At 43.8% G+C, this 18,169-nt stretch overlaps 1 protein-coding gene across 1 annotated transcript; it reads right to left on the bottom strand.

The window, feature by feature from the left end:
- Window positions 1-4,829: 4,829 nt before the first annotated feature.
- Window positions 4,830-14,901, bottom strand: CDCA7 (cell division cycle associated 7). The gene is made up of 10 exons (XM_064514973.1): window positions 14,603-14,901; window positions 13,056-13,181; window positions 12,570-12,680; window positions 10,688-10,939; window positions 10,153-10,230; window positions 9,188-9,382; window positions 8,581-8,721; window positions 7,985-8,134; window positions 7,270-7,406; window positions 4,830-6,947 (listed from the first exon to the last, which is right to left on the bottom strand). Exons 1-10 carry the CDS (start codon window positions 14,771-14,773, stop codon window positions 6,917-6,919), a joined length of 1,392 nt encoding a protein of 463 aa, XP_064371043.1. The 5' UTR covers window positions 14,774-14,901; the 3' UTR covers window positions 4,830-6,916.
- Window positions 14,902-18,169: the final 3,268 nt, after the last annotated feature.

Here is an 18,169-nt window from a genome sequence, read left to right as displayed (position 1 = left end):
AACAGCAGTGGTGCCCAGTGGTCCAACACTTCAGGTACCTCTCTTCTACTCCAATGGCTTGTATTTTCTGAGGGATAAGGCTGACCTTGTTGACCTCGCAAACATCAGGCACCGAATTTAAGTCAGGCTTAGTTAGCAAGTGAGCTAAGCCTGACATTGGGTGAACTGCGTGTCTCATCAATGACACTTCCTCAGAACTGAAAAATCAGATGGTAAACATTGCATTTCTAGGGCTTTTAGAAACCAGAAGAACATGTAGGAACAAAAAGAATGGTATCTAATAGGCTGCGATACTCTGCCAACCACTTCCCTTCAGCTGCAATGCAGTGTTTAGCCCACAAAAATACACTTAATAATGCAAATGATTAAGAAATAGAGTAACTCTGCTTGCAAGGAGAAAGGGTGTATATCTACAGTCTATGCATGCTAGTATTTTTTTTATCAGAGCAACTCTTCAGAGCTACGTAGTGCAGATGCTGTTTTTTTAGCCACAGCAACCATTTGAAAAAGGGGTGATTTCTTACCAGAGAAAACCGGAATTGTATCAAAGCAGTTCAGTTCCTCACAACAAAACTCTATGTTTAGCTTCTAATACCAAAATTGTAACGTCACAGCTATTTTCATAAGAGTTAAATGAAAACAGAAATAAAGGGGGAAGAAAAAGCCTTCAGAGTGTTAACTCTCCATGGCAGGAGGAAGCCGGCAGGGCATTGAGCTGAGCACACTCATCCCCTTCTCCCTGCTGAAAGGGACACAAAAAGAACTCTGGCTAAGCATTTATTTTTCTGCTAATGTGAAAGTTTTCTTTTAAAGAGGAAGCAGATTGAACAGAGCACAAGAAAAGAATTTGACTTTGGCTTATTTCCAAAAGGTTTTTTTCCTTCCTGATGATTCACTGTTATCAGTCGTATTCACATTATAACCAGTCTCAAAAAGAAATACCCCAAACTGAAACCAGCCCCACTACACTCAACAAGAAAAACCCACACCATGGAAGCACTAGGAAATAGGGTCTTTCCTACTGCTTAATTCTGCTAATAAGCTATATGAGAAGCACATAAGATGACAATAAGAGCACTTGTGTTTGTACATATTTGAGTAACTGAACCACTGACCATACGGGGAAATACTGTTAACACAAGTAGGCCTCTAGACCTGGCACCTTAGAGTACATCTGAAGACAGTGAATCTTCAAGGTACTAGACAAAATAGTTGACACTGATTTGGCTTGTATTTCTACTTTAGCAACATAAAAATAAAATAGGAAAACCTACCAGCATCTATGACATCTGAAATCTTTAAAGGTAAACTTCATTATAGTCTTTCTCGTATGGTTGCTTTGTTTTGTTTTCAGGACAGGAGCTTGCTGGGATGTTCAGGGAGGAGGCATAGAAGTGAACATTCTTGGGGAGCATGAGCAATACTAATTTTTATATTGGTGGGAGCCTTCTTACCCAGATTACGTAACACTTCACAGACATACCACTTACATGTGGGCATTCTAGTGAAAAGAAAGTAAAGCAAGGCCAAAACAATGGGTGCTGACAGGATTGCTTTGCTGCTGCGTGCGTGATCAAAAAAAAAAAAAAGAAAGGCTGCTTACCATATGCTTCTGTTTCTTGCATCTCTTCACGCAACCTAGGACACCTAGGGCACTATTTCACTCTCCCTGCCTGCAACATAAAGACAATCATATAAAGCTAAGTTGAGCCCAAACACAAAGCTATAATTTTAGTAACATTTGGTTTCCATTTTCAGGAATAGGTACAAATATGAGCTTTACCTGCAGACACACTCCAGGGGAAAGATTGTATGAGTAAGGTTCAACACAGCAGGATCTACAGTTCAGCTTATTTAAGTTTTTCTAGTTTTAAGTAATCAGCAACCAGAGAAACGCTATTAACGTACCACTAGTAAAAGGCGGACAGATGCAATGCCTTCTTAGCCTACCCCCACCCCACCATGACTCTGGTTTATCTTTTTAATGTAACAGAACTGCCTGTCATCCTTACAACCAGGGCTCACATTTAATTGTAGCCAGAAGCACACCAAATAGCAGCCAACAGATCTTGTTCAAGATGACTGTAGCTCTATCCCCTAGATGTGTTTTTGTATAAAATTAATATCCACAGCTACTTCTAAACATCAGCTGTAACAGGATTCCCATCCTCCCCTCAGCTCCCAGTTTCAGGACTCCTACCACTAGCATCAACCATCACACTTTCGAGCTCAGACATACAAATTACCCTCCCCTTTGCCCCCGCCACCCCCCGAGTTTTTATTTTCATCCCATCTGCCAGTCCAGGCTTAGTTTATTTGGAAACACGGTGAGAACTAAGGGTGATGCTCTCTTCTCTCAACATTTGAAGCTGACCCACTCATGTATTTCTATGGCATAGCCCAATATTACCTGGGTATTGAAGTTTAGGACCCCATAGACTAACCAGCCTATATATGATAGGAGAAAGTCATGTCTTTTTACTCATTTTTTTGGTCACAAAGCTAAGAATATGAAAAAAACAGCAGGCAGGATTTCCAAAATCCCCACACTAGTTTATGCCATTAGCCATGCAAGAGCTGTACTAGCAAAAAGCTAAGAGAACAAACTGGTTTATGCCAGCAGAGGTCAGTGGGTGACTCTGCCAAATGCATCAGATGCGGAGAATTACACTTTCACTTTGTGTATTACAGATAAGGTTTCAAAGTTAGCTAGTCCCACATCCTTAGTATATTGAAAGCCATTCTTCAGCTAGACATGTTTTGCCTTTTTTGATCCCTTTAGCCTAGCTGAGCAACTGCTACTGCTATGTTTTATGTTACCATCTCCTTGCTTTCCCCTTTATTTTTTTAGGTTTCGCAGCCAAAAGAAGGTATAATGTCCTGTGAGGCTGGGAAGGCAGAAGGGGTTGTTTCCAAAGCTAGTGCCTATTTTTAAAATTTCCATTGCACCTCTCTACACTAATGTAACTGGTTAAGAGGCTGAGGGTATTACTCTGGAATGTACCGTCCTTGTTGCTTTATCGGTCTGTGAAGTAATGCTTTATTGTTATTTTTATATATAAGGTCATAAAATGGAAGAACATTGCTTAATAGGTAAGGAAGAAAACAAACCCCCTTCCCTCAAGGGAACTTATCTAAAGAGACCTAACACTTCAACATATGCCTGTTTATTAAAAGGAAAGGGAGACAGGGAAAAAGCAGAGAACAAAGTATAAAAATACACACACACACACACACACACACACACACACAGAAGCCTACAAGAATATCTTCCAATAGTAAGGAGAAACTTGGTTCAGTTTCTTCAGTAGATACTCTATCATTGATTTATTTTTTTTTAATAACTATTTTAATTCCAGGAATGAAGAGCTGAACTGTGGGCTGTTTCTCTGGCTGAGTTGACTCATATGGAAGCTTTAGGCTGTATTTGCATACTTAGAAATGCAAGTTACCAGTCATCCTCCTAGCAGCCAGTCACTTCTTTTCTGGCTATATAGCCAGGATTTCCCCCTCACCCTACCAAGAATGCATGAAGAGCCTAAGTCCAAAGAATTTAAGAGTGTAATTTTCCTATTAGTCCCTTTAGTGGTCATTTCTAGCATTTATGAATGATTGCACTGCAGGATTAAAAAGAAACAAACAAAAAAACAACCCTAGAAATTGTATCAGACCTAGGTAAAACAACTGGCACCAGAGCTGAGAATGGTGAGGGAACATCAACTCACACAGTCACTAATAAATTAACAGTAATTCTACCTCGCACATAAGCCTTCTATTTTTCTTTTAAGGCGAGTTTCTATTTCCATGCATCTTTGTTTTCAAAACTATCTGACAGAGTTGGGATTTTTTTCCTTGTTAAGTATCTTAATACGCTGCCCATTTGCTGCAGAGACAAACCACGCGCTCTTTAACAGTCTGTCAGGTTAGCATCAACAGTACAGCTGTGGTATGGAGGCTTGGGGAAAGAAAGTTATATTGAGATATACAAAGTAATCATGTAAATCTTAAACTAGAATACTATGCAAATTAAATATGAATTTATTTTCACATCACCAGCAATGTAATAAAAAGAAGTATCTGAACAAAGCTTTCCTGCAAAAGAAACAAAATGCAGATTTTGTCATTAGAGAATATTTGACATCAGCTCAGTCTGCTTGATGGTTTCTTTCCCATTTACTCCACCTGAATACAGGATGGCTTTATAGAGTCTTTCGCTACCATCTCACACAACTCCTCTCTAGACTGAGCTACACTGATGTGAAAGCAAGAAGCACAAGTATCAGAAGGGTGTTCTGCATTATCAGCCTGCAGTCAAGGCCCCCAGGTTAATTCTCTACCCCAGCACAGAGTTCCTGAGAGAAGTTACCTAGAGGTTCTTTGGGTGGGGGAATAGTGGCAGGCACCTGACTTTGACTTGCATCCAAAAGTATAGGTCAATATCCTTCTCCTCATCCTTTGCAGCTCAGGATGGAGGCATCTAATCCCCCCCCCCCCCCCCGCCAAAGGAATAAAGGTAAGCACTTGGCAGATGTGCCAAAAGTCTGTATATGATATGAATGCAGCACCTGTATATTTAACTTTCACAATCAAAAATTAGTCATCTTTGGGCCTAAGTTACCAAGCACTCAATCCAAACAGCGTGACTATCAGAAAATCTAGTCGAGGTACTCAGGCCTCAGGAGAGAGGGACATCCTAGTTCCACCACTCCCCAAGTACGACCAACTCCTCTACTTGGTAGCAGTACATATAATTGTTTATCTGAAAGGCAGCACAAATCTACACACAGCTCTAATTTTCTTTTTTTATACAATGGTAAAGAGGCAAAAAATTCTAACCAAAAAAACCTTTTATTATCAAAATAAAAACCTTTGTACAGAACTTCATAGATTTGAGGGAATCTCAATACAGCAGTCTCCATGACATGATACAAGCGTCTGCTTTTAACACAGTCCTTTCACACTCTAGCAATCAAAAGGCAAGCCCAACAATTAGAAAAAAAAAAAATCACTCTTAGCTGTCAGAACACATATTTCTAGAGCTTTTTCATGAAATGTACCTAGAGGGTAAAGCACTCTCCACCTTAGATTGCACACCTATTCACACTATAAAAATAGAGACAAAGAAGGGACCGGAGATTTTCAACAACACAGATGATTTGTGAAACAGAGCTGCACGTCTGACACAAACATTTTTTGTTTCTAAATTCCTTTCTCCTCCCCCTTCCACAGAAGCTGATGTACTTCCCAGAAAGGTATAAAACATAGATTATATATACACATACAGTACAAATACTGTGCAACTGGAGAGGTCTAAAGCCATGTCTTGTTCTAGTGCTCAATAAATGCAAGCTGATTCTGCCTACTATTCAACTGTACATTATTTATAACATCGTGTTCTAAGTCTTACACAAAGCTTATGCAGCAGTTTCCATTACCAAACTAAGCATTTATACATTTTGTGGTTCTCCAGATGTAATTTTCATGGCACCTTCTTTTCTACAGCACTGAGTACACAAAACCCATCCACACAGCATACTAGAATTCTTCAGTTCAATTTTTGCTGTACTCATAGTTCATTAACAACATCACGTAAAGTGTTTCTACAACCATGTTGAGCCAGACATAGAAATACGGCTGGACCATTGAGGAGACCACAGCAGTAACCACATTTGTAAGTGCTCACAAACTGTATGCAAACCATTACACCTCCCTTTTCATTTATCTTTTAAAACCTTTAGATGAGGCAACTGCTTCTCCTCATCTGCTACTACAGCCAGGGTATATGTCTCTTGAGAACATTATCTATTCAAGCTTACGCTGCTCTATGCAACTGGAAGAATATTTCACTTAAGCTAGACTGTAGCTTATAAAATTCTTACTTTTCATTTTGTTCACAGGTAGAAGAAAACTCAGGCTCCTGATCCCAGTGCTTTGACACCCGAGTTCAACTAATCACCACTTTAACCCACTTCGAAGCTGGCCAAAAGCCACGTGAACCACTGCTCCTGTACTTATCCAAGCCCTGGTCTTGAGGGCTCCCCTCCCCAGGACCGGAGCCGATTCTGCACAGAAGCAGTTGGCAGCAACAGCAGGAAAAAGTGAACTCCTGAACACAACATTGATTTAACATAGCATATACTCTATTTTAGACAGAGCGGTCACTCCACAATGTATACCAGCACTTTTGCATCTGTCACTGTCATTGCTAGGCAATCCTAATGCTGGTGCCGTGAAAGCTTTTGGCAGTGGCCTCCTGCCATGTGATGAAATGTATTACAAAGTCCCCACCCCCAATTCCTTCTGCTATACTTTTTAAGTCACTCAGTGGAGAACTTACCTCAAAATGAGTCTGCACTTTGAATACTCTATAAAACTGTTAGAATAATGCCTAGAGACTGCTCTGCTGCAACCTTTAGGGCTTCCTTTTTAAACTTAAGAACAAGTAGCTGTTTTAGAGAATTGCTACCTTCTATCACTTATTTTCAGGAGGGGTCTGTATTGCAGCTGAAGTTGGTCATGAGTTAAGCATATACCTCCCCCACTTGGCTCAGTGGGAACAGTGCCCTGAATGTTCAGAACAGCTGTATCTTTTTGTGATTAACTTCCAAGCATAAATAAAACTGCAGCACAGATCATCACATGAATAAAACTAATGGTTTAAAGCCCCATCTCCTTTCAGGAAAAAAGCAGCAAAAAACGTAAGTTGTTGCCAGTGGTCTGTAGGAAAAGGCCTTCATTAAACAGTTTTTCTAAGTATGATTTGCACTGAGATGTGTGATAGTTCTTTATCCTTTTTTAACCCAAAAGGTGACGGAAGGAATGCACTGAGTTTGTAAAGTCACTTGATTAAACAATTCACTGTAGGCAATAATGCGATATTTGTGAAAGACTACATAATTTGAAGGCAGTTGCGGCTTCAGTCTTCCATTCCAAGTTCTTGTTTCAGACTGAAAGACAAATAGAGACATGAATCAGTTTATAGCAAAGCATTGTTCAGAAACTCTTTAGACAGATTAGCAGAGGCCATGACAAACATCAGCTCAAGTTCAGAGCTCAGTGACAGAGTGGATATACTACTCTTTTTGTGAGAACTAGTAGTAACAGAAAAATCTTATAGCAAATCTCAGATTTTAGAGGCAACAAGGACGGATCTTAAGATACTTATCTGATGTAAATTGGTGGGAGGGGGAGGGCGCTCCTCTCCCAGCTTTCAGCTGCTTATCCTGCTTACAGAGCTGAGCCATGCTACTGAGACAACAGCACACTTACCTTTTCAAGTAGGCATGGACATTGTCATAGCCATGGTATTTGGCTAGATAAACCAGGACACCTGTAGCACATCGGCCATCTCGCTGTCTGCAGAAGCTACAGTTGCAGATTCCACGACATGGTGGGCACTTCCAGGTCTAGTGAAAACACAGATAACAAGCCTTTTTAACTGAACTGGATACCCAGACATTATTCACAACTGCAACTTTCGAGAGGACCCTGCTTGCCACTGAGTTCTACAGCAAACATCAGCCCTGCAGAAGCTGTCTAAACCAGTACAGAAGAAAATCCAAATTTTTCAGTCTGTAAGTGATTTGCCTTCCTTGCCCATAACCACAGGAAGCATTCTACTCTGCTCAGCTCCTGCACTCTTTCAACAGCCCACAACAGCAGCATTTGCTTTGGTCAAGATACGGTTTCCTTCCACAGAGCATTAAACACTAATGCAAGGCAAAACAGAGAACACTATTTTAATGCTCAAATACAAGCATGCTTTGGCTCTTGTAGTTTACTTCTGTAAATAAAACTATGGAAATAACAACTACCTGGAATTCTATAGAACACAAGGTTCCATGCCTCAGTTGGAACTGATCTAGGAATATGTATGTACCACAGCACTGCTAGGAGTTCTGTGTTAGAGCTTGTAACTGTGAGTAACTATGCTTAACTCAAGCAGAGAGGGGTATTATAAAGCCAATAATCAAAGCTATCTTACCGGATCCAGCAACGCCGTTCTGACATCTTCCCCATACCTGTTGCGGAGGCACGGCCCACAGAACTGGCCGCGTACTCCTATGCAATCAGGGTTACGACAATTTGTCTTGGTATCTATGGTTTTTTGGCGACACTGATGACAAGTGGAGCCCTACAACAAAGGAAAAATAGTTCAGGAAACAAGACAATAAAAATGGCTCTTTAGTTAGTGGAATAGGCCATTTAACAAGTAATCTCTTTGTCAACTTGCAGTACATATCCTGAAACTGAAAGCAAATTTGGATCAAGGCTATTTTAATGTTGTATCTTCAGTGTTTGTTAAAACAGTTTCACAGGTTAGTATCTCTTAGGTATGACAGCAGTTCCAGGGTGGGAGCAAGGTAACTGGCTTGGTAAAGGCCATGCTATCAATTCAGAAAAAGATAACAGATGACAGACAGTTCGAGACCTCAGGCATATTTCCCCCCTGCAAAAAATCACATCCCTCCTCTTAGTGAGGGAGACCCTGTCTTTGAGATTTGACACTAAGCCACAAGCAGGGAATAACAAGCAATGACTTCACAAAGTCTTCATTTCACAAAGTTGGAATATACTAACCATGGCCCTGTTATACACTTTCTCTCTCGCAGATCCGCAAATATTATTCAGCTCTTCCTCTGTTATCTCCTCAACTGGACGCACAATGTGTGGAAGAGCCATGGCACCACGGTGACCTCTCCTGGGAGTTTGGGCTTCATGCTGAATAGTGAAGACACAATATAGCTAGGATTAATCTCAGAGAAATTCTACACAAACAAGAATGTGGAGATCCTTGAAGCAGTGCCAAAGGTTCAAATACCCATCTTCTACTTAAATAGGGAGTCTTCTATTCAAAGAGGAGATACATCTTTGGGAAAAAAAAAAAAAAAAAAAAAAAGATGATATGGATGCAGCTTCAGCATCTGAAGGGTGACCAATTGAGTGAAATGCTCCTGGCTCTTACTTAGGTCCTGCTAGAGTGCAGGAGGAAATCATTCTTCCAGGATGAGGACAGGGGTGGCAAGGAGAATGAGAACATTAACAACATGCTATTCTCTGTACTTCTTTCCAGCCCATGGCATATTCATAACCCTAATTAGCTCTGTAAGAACTTCCATTTTCTTCAAGGGACAGAAAACCACCTTTATGAGCAACCTGTAGTTGAAGAACTAGAAGCTCCACATACCTCTAGGTACTCGTCAGACATCTTTCTTCTTCTCACTAAGATGTACCGGTCATCATCATCATCATCATCTTCTGGTAAAGGAGTAGGTGGACCTTCAATCAATGACCTTGATCTCGTGTGAGGCCGAGAACTCCGGTCTGGGTTCCTCCTCAAAGCACTTTTGGGAAATGAACGTCTTGGAAGTCGCTTTGGTCCCTGGAAAAAAATTAAGAGCCCCTTACAGAATAGGCCAAAACCAAAACAACATTCCCCATCTCCACTATGCATTCCTCCCCCAAAACACATGCCTTCCCCCTTTCTCTCCCAAAGAATCCCTCTCTCCTTCCCCTCTTCCTCCCCAACCCCAGTCAGAAAAAACAACGTAAAAACATCCTAGGCAAAATCATCCCGAGCATTTAGCAAGCTCTGGAGGAAGAGTAAAAAGTGGCATGTTTGTATCTTATTTCTGCATGGACACAATAATTCCCTCACACAGCAGCAGAATTCAATCTGTGAAGAGCTGTCAGTTTTATTGCTGCTCCCATCTTCACAGGGCTTTCAGGTAAATTAGCAGTGTAATAGATTTCACTTCTAATTCTCAGCCCTATTACTTAAAGGATCTAGTTGGGCCCAGTATCAGTTTTTTTCAAGACTCCAAATTGGAGGGATATTGAGGCTTGAGCTTCAAAGCTTGGGCTGTCCCCCTTATCTCCAGTGTTTGTATAAATACATATTTACACAGCATATTTGGGGGTTTTATTGGCCTGTGCAGACACCTAGGCCTTTATGAATTAAATCTGTTCAGTTTTATACAGTGGCAAATCAAAAGAGAATTGCACAATGAGGATGTCTGTTTTAGTAAGCAATAAAATTCTGAACTGGACTTTGATTTACTTGGTTTATTAAGTTTTTTATCTGAGAGTCCTGTTTTGTAACGTCAGAATTGGGCTCTAAAATCTGAAGGAAAACACTAAGTTTATACTTACAGGACTGGCAGTTGACAATGATCTTCTCCCATCAAAGATACCAGAAACATTTTGTAACTCAGCCATTAGTTTTGCAAGCTAACAAAAGAAAGAAAAAGGAAGCAGAGTCTTAAGAGGGAGTTTATGTGCTATTACAGGCTATCAGATTAGGGCAATTGGCTAGAAGTACAATTACCTTACAGGAAATGCAGTCATTCTTCAATTTTTTACTTTTATGTCTTATTTTTATGTTCTAGTGACTGCAAGTAATTTGAAAATGCTCAATCTTAAAAGGCTGCAAGCCTAAACAAAAAATAGGGCTTCAGCACCTGGATTTTTTCTTTTTTCCTAAAGGACTTATCTCAGCCTATGGATTTTCACATGCCAGTGAGCATGAAGTATCAGATTGAAATATTAGGAATGTAAATTCCTCTTAATGAATTCACATAATTCCAATTACAGTTATTCTGAACAATGAAAGAGGACTAGCTAAGAGTCAAGTAAGGGAAGGAAGAAAAAAAAAAAAAAAAGAGACAGACAGACACTGAGTACTTGCCATTGCTTTGTTTTCCTTTATGTTTAAAGCTCTTTTTTCTAAAAACACAGACCCCTTTTCTTCAGAGTCAGAGTCTGAATCTGGAACAGGCATCAGCTGCTCAGGAAGCGAGTCCATCTCATCCTTCCTCCTTTTCGATCTCCGGGGTGGAAACTTCATAGCTACTTTTAGAGGAACAGAGCATTCCTGTCTTCGCTGAATTACCTTGTTTTCAGTATTTACATCATTCTCCTCTGAATCGGATTCCAGTTTCTATTAACAAACCAGAATTGAAGTACATAAAACCAAGTAAGTTGTTCTGCAATTAAATACAGCTTCACAATTTTCTGTGTTGGGGGAGGCAGCTTAAAGAGGATATCTGGCTGTAATCTAAACTTTCATTTCTAAGTTTCAGGTCCTAGTGCTATAATACATATAAGTGTGTGTGAGTGTATATAAGTAATATATATAACAGTGTGTGTGTGTATTTTTATTATAACTACATTTATATATAAAATATAAAAAGAGATGGTAAAAAGCTGTCAGGGAGAGCTACACTGTAAAATTGAAACACACCAGAAGAGCTTGGTTTCAGCTGCAACAGTCTTAGGTGCCACCACTTGCCAGCCAAGTAGTGAAGATGATTTTTTGTGCAGAGTGTGTGTGTGTTTGACAGAAAGAGTCACTTTTTAAGGACTTTTTGCAACATACTGTACTCAGCTGGGAGGAAAAGAGGGGGAAAAAAAAGTCTGTTACACAGCTCTCTGCACAGGATCAGTCCCAAGCTTATAACCCATTAAGAATACCCATCAAGGGTGAGAGTGATAACAAGCAGAAACTTCCACCCAGTGCCAGTAAATGAAACAATTATGAGTAAGAGTCGAATATTTCCTCATCTTTGAATTCTGATGCCCTGTTTTGCCGAGACTTTTATAAGGAAAAAAGAGTGATATAGTGAAGAATAATTCATTTCTTTAGTTGCAATGAACTGTTTTCCATTTTGGGATAGGCTTTTATTTCATTTTAGTTTTAGACTCAGTAAGACTCGGTCTTATTCTAGGTCACAGGTAAGAACAGGCTTTCTGCTTCACATGCGTAGTTCTTCATCAGTTTCAAATGGCCATCCCTATTCGCACAGGGTTTTATTAAAACAGGTAGGCAGCTCTGGCTTGCCCACTTACATGTAGTTATTGATTCCTTTTTCTTACATACCTATGCCAGCTTTGCCTCCTGCTTGTTCTCTTTACCACTTTGATTAATTAACTCAGGCACACATCCTCTTCCAATCGGATGCTATTCTCATCTAGTTATTCCTCAGCATGTTCAAAAGTTACAACAGAAACTCATCTTATGCCAAACATGGTAATACTGCTCTCTGCTCTACTCAATACCAACTCCTGCTTTTTTTAAGCAGTACAACTGCTCTTGCGCTGAAGTCAAGGAAAAGCAGCAAGGGGGATTTCACCCCCTATTGCTAAAAGGGTAAAGCATTTCCTGTGCCATTTCCTGTTGCACTGTAAGAGCGCAGGGGTGAGTGCATGTTAATATACACAGAGATTTCTCTCAGGTTTGCTGGAGTCTGTGAGCTAGCACAGCATTTGGCACCGTGTAAACCAGAAATGCAAGAGTCTATATTTAAAGAGTGAAATCCAATAAGGATAGCTTTAGGATGTACTATATTTCAAAATCTGTATGGCATTTTTTGTTTTGGCCTTGCAGGGTTTGGGGGCTTTTTAGGGAGACAAAAAGAAACTACGGTTACTTGAACTGACACACTGAAATAAAAATGATGCTTCTTTCTGACAACACTGGACCTTTAAGTTGAGTCTGTCATTATTACTTTTCAATTAAAAATGTGCAAGAATTTATATGTAAAATTACAAATTAAAATCAACCATCTTACCAATGCATCTTGAATCTCACTTTCTGAAAAGCCACAGAAGGATTCATCATCAGAGGCTTCGTAAAAAATTTTTGCCAGTTCTTCCTTAATATCCGACCTAAACTTGGGTTTCTATAAAGCATAAAATGTATTTTATCTGAAGTTGTACAGAAAGTGATTCACACTTAAAAGCACACTATAAGCAAATAGCTTTTGTAATAATGAAAAAAATAGTTCAGGGATTTACAAGTGGTTTCAGAACCGTGGTGGCAAATTATCAGGCATGTTAGGTTAGGTGACATTTCAAAGGCTAGAATAAATAGCTAATCTGCTTCCAGCAATTACTACCTAGAAGCACAAGCAAAGTGAAATGAAATTACAGTGCATAGTGTAGATTTGTAACTACTGTACAAAAACGTAAGCAGAGCAAGCAGTTTTAATCACGCACAAAGCATATGGGGCACTACCAACATTGCACATTCAATTTTATTCTTGTGCTATACTTACTGTGTTTGCAAAATTGTCAGAACCAAAACTGTCACAACTGTCATCAGAGGACGAGGATGTTTCCATGGGAATCAGTTTCATATTTCGGAATGCTGTGAAGTTTTTCCTTCCCGAACAACCTTGTCTCTGCAAAAGAAAGATGGCAACACCATTGAAATAAGAGATCTACTGTAGCATACTATCATTTTAAAACAACCTTAACTTGAAGTTCAGGAGGTTTGAATATTTTGGGATGTTTAACATGGTTGACTATAATTGAAATATCTCAAACCAGTAGAACTATCATCACCATTAAAAGAGATGTTTCCAAAGTTAGAAAAGGGAGCAAAGTCTCTGCTCCAATGAGTTTCTGATCACTGAAGCCAAATACTGATTACAGCTGTTGAGCAAAGGGCTAAGAAGCACATCCACCCCAAAAAAGAGCTTTCAAACAGCTTGTTATTTTGATAACTTCTATTATGAAGTTGAAATACCTTATTTAACAGGCTTTACCATTTCATTTTCCAGGGACCCTTCCTATTTGCAGTTTCCCCTTTCAGCCCCTGGAGCTGTGGCTAGAAGCACAAGTCTGCTCCCTCATTTACAGGCTGCTCCGGCTGAGCATTATAACTGTTACTATTAGTTCGCAGGCCCACCTTATCAGGGCCAAATATTTTACAAATAGAGTTTAAATTTTAACTAGCTGTAAGCTGCTTTACCCTAGAATTCAAGTGGTACAAACACCAACAACGCCACGGGAACGAGAGGCACCGGGGCACATCTGAGGCCTGGCCCACACATCAAAGTTTTACTGACGCTGATTAGGAGCATGAGAACTTCCCCGGCGCAGCTCGGCGGCGCGACACAGCCCCGCCAGCCAGGACCTGGCACAGACGCGCCTCCAGGGACAAGGGGCAGCGCTGCTGGCAGCGGCCGTGGCGCTGGGGGAGCGCCCGGCACCAGCCTTGCCAGCACGGACTGGGCTACGTTGGACGGCCTCCAGCAAGAGGGGCGGCCAGCGCAGCTACTCGGTTCAGCCCTTTTAAGTACAGATAACCGAGAGATTCAGGGTTCCCATCAACACGTAAATAAGCCTTTCATGTTCCTCACGAGAGGCCGACACCATTTTCCCTCGCGCCAGCCGGAGGCAACGCAAACACGCCCGGGCCCCTCGCACCAGCTGACCGGGCGCCCCGCGCCCCAACGGCCGCGCCGAGACGTAACGGCCACGGCGTAACGGCTGCGCCGGGGCGTAACGGTCGCCCCCGGCCCGGCGCGAAACCGCCTCGGCGGCCTGCGCTGCGGAGCCCTCTCCGCCCCCGCGGGCCGCCCGAGCTGGCGGCCTCCCCCGGCCGCAGCGGCTTCCCGCGGCCCCTTCCCCCGCCCGGCTGCGCTGCCCCCGGCTCCCTCCCCAGCTCGGGGCCGCCCCACGCGAGCCCCGGGGCCCGCCGACCTCCCCCGGGCTCTTGCCCCGCGTGAACTCGCCGCGCCCCGTCCCCGCCGCGGAGGCGCGCGCGGGCGGCAGCGCGCCCCGGGGACCAGGGGCCAGCGGCGGGCGGGCCGCTCACCTGCGGGCGCCGGGGAGCCATGGCGGCGGGAGCCGGGCGGCGGCGCGCGGGGCTGGCACGAGGCGACTGGCGGTTCGCGCCAAACCGGCTCGGGGCCGCCGGGGGGCGGGGACTGGGGGCACTTTCCCGCGCTGCCGCCCGCGTCCTGGCAGATGCAGCCCGCACCGGCATCGGCCCCGCCGCCACCGGCCCGCCCCGGCGGGGGCTCCGCGGCTTCGGGCGCAGGGTGCGCAGAGGCAGCCGGCGGGGGGCTCCTGGGTTTTTGCGGTGCGTGTGCGCGCGTGCTCGGCGGAGGCGTTTGTGGAGCTGCAAGGGCCCAACCCTGTGGCGCGAAACGCTGCGGCCGGGGCGCGGCGGCGCTTCACCGCGAGGGGGAGGGGCGGCGGGGGCGCTGCTCGGGGCCGGGCCCGGCCGCAGGGAGCCCCGCGGTCGCCCGTTTGGCTGTTTCACAAGGGCACAGCACGCCAAACCAGTACATTTTTCCACTATTGAGGAAAAAAAAAAAAGTCCCCCAAGCAGCCAACTTTCAGGGCAGTTGGGTTTTTCTTCCTTCTTGCTATTCCTTCCCTAAGGGATGCGTTTCCTCCGGAGCGGGGCAGGATGCGGCCTGCACCCTGCGTCCGGCCTGCACCCGGGTCGGGGCGGCGGTGTGACTCCCCCGTCACGTCACCCCGGTGGCGGCCGCCATCGAAACGGCACCTCCTTACCGATAACTACCACGGGGCATCATTAAAAATAAATAAATAAAGACTCCAGGCAGCACCACACGCGCTCTTCCCTGTCGCCGTGGGAAATACCGCGCTGTTTGCCCCTCCGCTGCGTGGCGGTGCTGCGGCTGAGGCCGGGCCCGAGGGGCTGCGAGGCCTCGCAGCGGCTTCACGCTGCCCGTGGCGGCCGCCCCGCTGGCATGTGCTGCGAGCCGCCCTGTAACTGAGCCCCCACTTCAAGTAAGCCCTTAATTACATCCTTACCTGCGCACACAAAAGCGCAGGAGCTGACACCGGCCTCTCCCGAGACCAGGCCACGCTTGATTCCCCTAAATCCGCGTTAGGGGAGGGCGGCCACCCGCCCGGCTTCCCACCAGTACGGCTAAGCGGGTGTGTGTGTGTCGGCGGGGACTGCTGCTTTGGTTTTGGAGTACTTTATTTCTTCGAGAAAAAAATTACAAAATACTAGCTTGCAGCAAAGGATAACCCATTTCTCAATGGTAACAGATCTTATAAACATCTTGCGTTACAAGAGCCATGATTTTGTTAGAAAAACAACCACCCTGCACAGCTTTTAGCCGTTGTCACATGAAGCACCACGGCGTACGCCGCGCTACAGACCGCGGCTGATCTTCCCCCCACGTGCCGGCGAGCGGCCGCAAAGCCGGCAGGCGGGCGCCGTCCCCGAGCCGCCACGGCCCCGCTGCCACTGCCGGTCGCCGAGCCAGCTGCGGGCAGCGCGCTCCGTGCTCCAGCCTCCTGCCTCTAAAATTTGCAGTGGTATTTTCCTGCCTGCCAAGCAATCAGTTAACGTCTGCGTGATGCTATTACTATTATTGCGCTGGGACTTGCACGTTGCAGAGATGTACGGACCGAGCAGCCCAACAGGAGGGGAGCGTCTGGGAGCCCGCGCCCGCAGAGCGTACCTGTAGCGCAGGGCAGCAACACGCATCTCAGCTCCTGCGACAAGACTAAGATTGCGGCCACTAATGACAGTAATTAAAAATTACTGCAAGAGCTGTCCAATCACCTCTTCATCTGAGCAAATTATAGTGTATTATTGCAACCACTAGTGCAATAAAATGAAGCTAAACACATTTTGCATTAAAATAATCAGGCATTGATTTATGATGTAAATTGTAAATCGGTAACCTATAAAACACTAATTGTTTTTCTTTCTCTTGAAAGGTGTGTTTCTGTGCAAGATCCCATCGAGCGTACGTATTTGTTCACATGTCACCCTCCAGTGGCTAGCAGTGCTACACAAGATATAATAAGGTGTAAAAGAGGTAACCTGCACCTGATTGCAACCTAAAAAGGACACTGGTTCTTATACAGAAACAGGAGCATGGCTATTTTTGCAGATTTACTTTAATTATAGTTAGACCGCTACAGTTTTGCTGGACATTAATTTTTATGAAGTGTTTTTTGTTAGATCTAAATAGTTCGACTTTGTACTTTGGTATGTACAATCAGAATTTGTAAAATAAAAGCAAATATAAATTTAAATATGTAGCACATATAGTCAGTTTATAGCCAGGACCAACTATACCAACCCTGCAAAATACCTCCACAATGCAATTAATATCTTTTTCCTTTTTCCTGTCTCCAAGAGAAGTTTGTTTTCTCTTTTTAATTTAAAATGTATGTATGTCTTTGTGCTTTGCTGTGAGTTACTTATTAGTAAAGGCAGGGTAGAGACATGTCCTGTGCTTTGAATTGAAGGTGATCGTGTCTAATCCTCTTTGATACTGTGTTTTTTTGACACAAACTGGAAAGGCCATAGAAATGGATAGAGTAAGAGATGGAAAACCAACGGCATAAAAACAGCCCAGGGAGAGAAAAAGTAATAGCTAATAAATGGACCCTATAGGAACCTATACTTATCAGCGCCCTAAGGGAACAGCTGAGGTGTGGTCAGTTTTGGTACAAATCTTAATGATTCTTCAAAGAATACTGGGTAGCAGATCATTCAGCGCACAGAGCTTTGAGATGCATGTTATGGGTGTATAAATATAATACTCATTCCAGTATCCTGGAGCCATAACACAAAATGCATAGCAAAAGATGTTGATCAAAACTAGCTGTTGTTAACATACAGTAGCCGCTTTTAAAAGCTCAAGCTCCCAGCCCTTTCATCCTTGGCCCTTGATTTATATTTTCTTTTGAAAACACAAGATAGATTAAGTCACATCATAAAGCAACTGCTTGCAAAATGTTCTGCAAACGTGTAGCTGTGGGAGACGAGCAGCTATCAGAAAACAAGCCATCGTGCCTGCTGCAGGCTGCTGTTTTGCCCTTTGCATCCGCTCACGGCACGGGGCCGGGGCGGCTGCTGGTGCTCGCCGGGCTGCGTCGACCCGCACGTGGCTCCGTCCTCGCGCTGGCGCTCTCCGGCCAGCTGTGCTCCCGCGTCCTTAGGCACGGTCTCGGCAGACCCTTATTAGTGTTACTGCCGTAATAGACTTCTCCTCCGTAACCTCTAACTTTCTGCGACAAACTGACTTGTCTGTTTGCTGTTAAGCTTTGGCACTTCATTAGGTAAGAAAATTATGTAAAAACACGTCCGTGGTGGACACACACACACAGCGAATAATTCTGTCAGCTTCAATTTTCAGAGGCAGCGCAGCTATCTGGTTCCGTTTTAGCGATGGGGAAAGTCAGGAGGTCTCTGCGTCTGGGTTTCTCCGCAATTACAGAAGCAACTGCCTGTCTTTCCTCGTCTAAGGAATAATAATAATAATTAGGTCAACGTGCATTCACTAGCGCAATCAAAAAATTCAAGTACATGTCTTTGAAGCATGTCCCAGTATTCTTGGAAGCAAGTTTATAGAAAGTCAAAATCCCTGCGGCTTGCTGC

The sequence above is a fragment of the Dromaius novaehollandiae genome, chromosome 7 (genome assembly GCF_036370855.1).
Source record: "Dromaius novaehollandiae isolate bDroNov1 chromosome 7, bDroNov1.hap1, whole genome shotgun sequence".
Lineage (NCBI taxonomy): Eukaryota > Metazoa > Chordata > Aves > Casuariiformes > Dromaiidae > Dromaius > Dromaius novaehollandiae.
This window is presented reverse-complemented; position numbering and strand designations above follow the sequence as displayed.

What these genes read in the sequence shown, in the direction of transcription:
- CDCA7 (XM_064514973.1), bottom strand. Translation starts at nt 14,773, where the DNA reads ATGCCGGTGCGGGCTGCATCTGCCAGGACGCGGGCGGCAGCGCGGGAA. An exon ending in TAAAGGAAAACAAAGCAATG is followed by an intron (nt 10,231 to 10,687) that starts GCAAGTACTCAG and finishes TTCTTTTGTTAG; the next exon opens with CTTGCAAAACTAATGGCTGA. An exon ending in GTCCATGCCTACTTGAAAAG is followed by an intron (nt 6,948 to 7,269) that starts GTAAGTGTGCTG and finishes TTTGTCTTTCAG; the next exon opens with TCTGAAACAAGAACTTGGAA.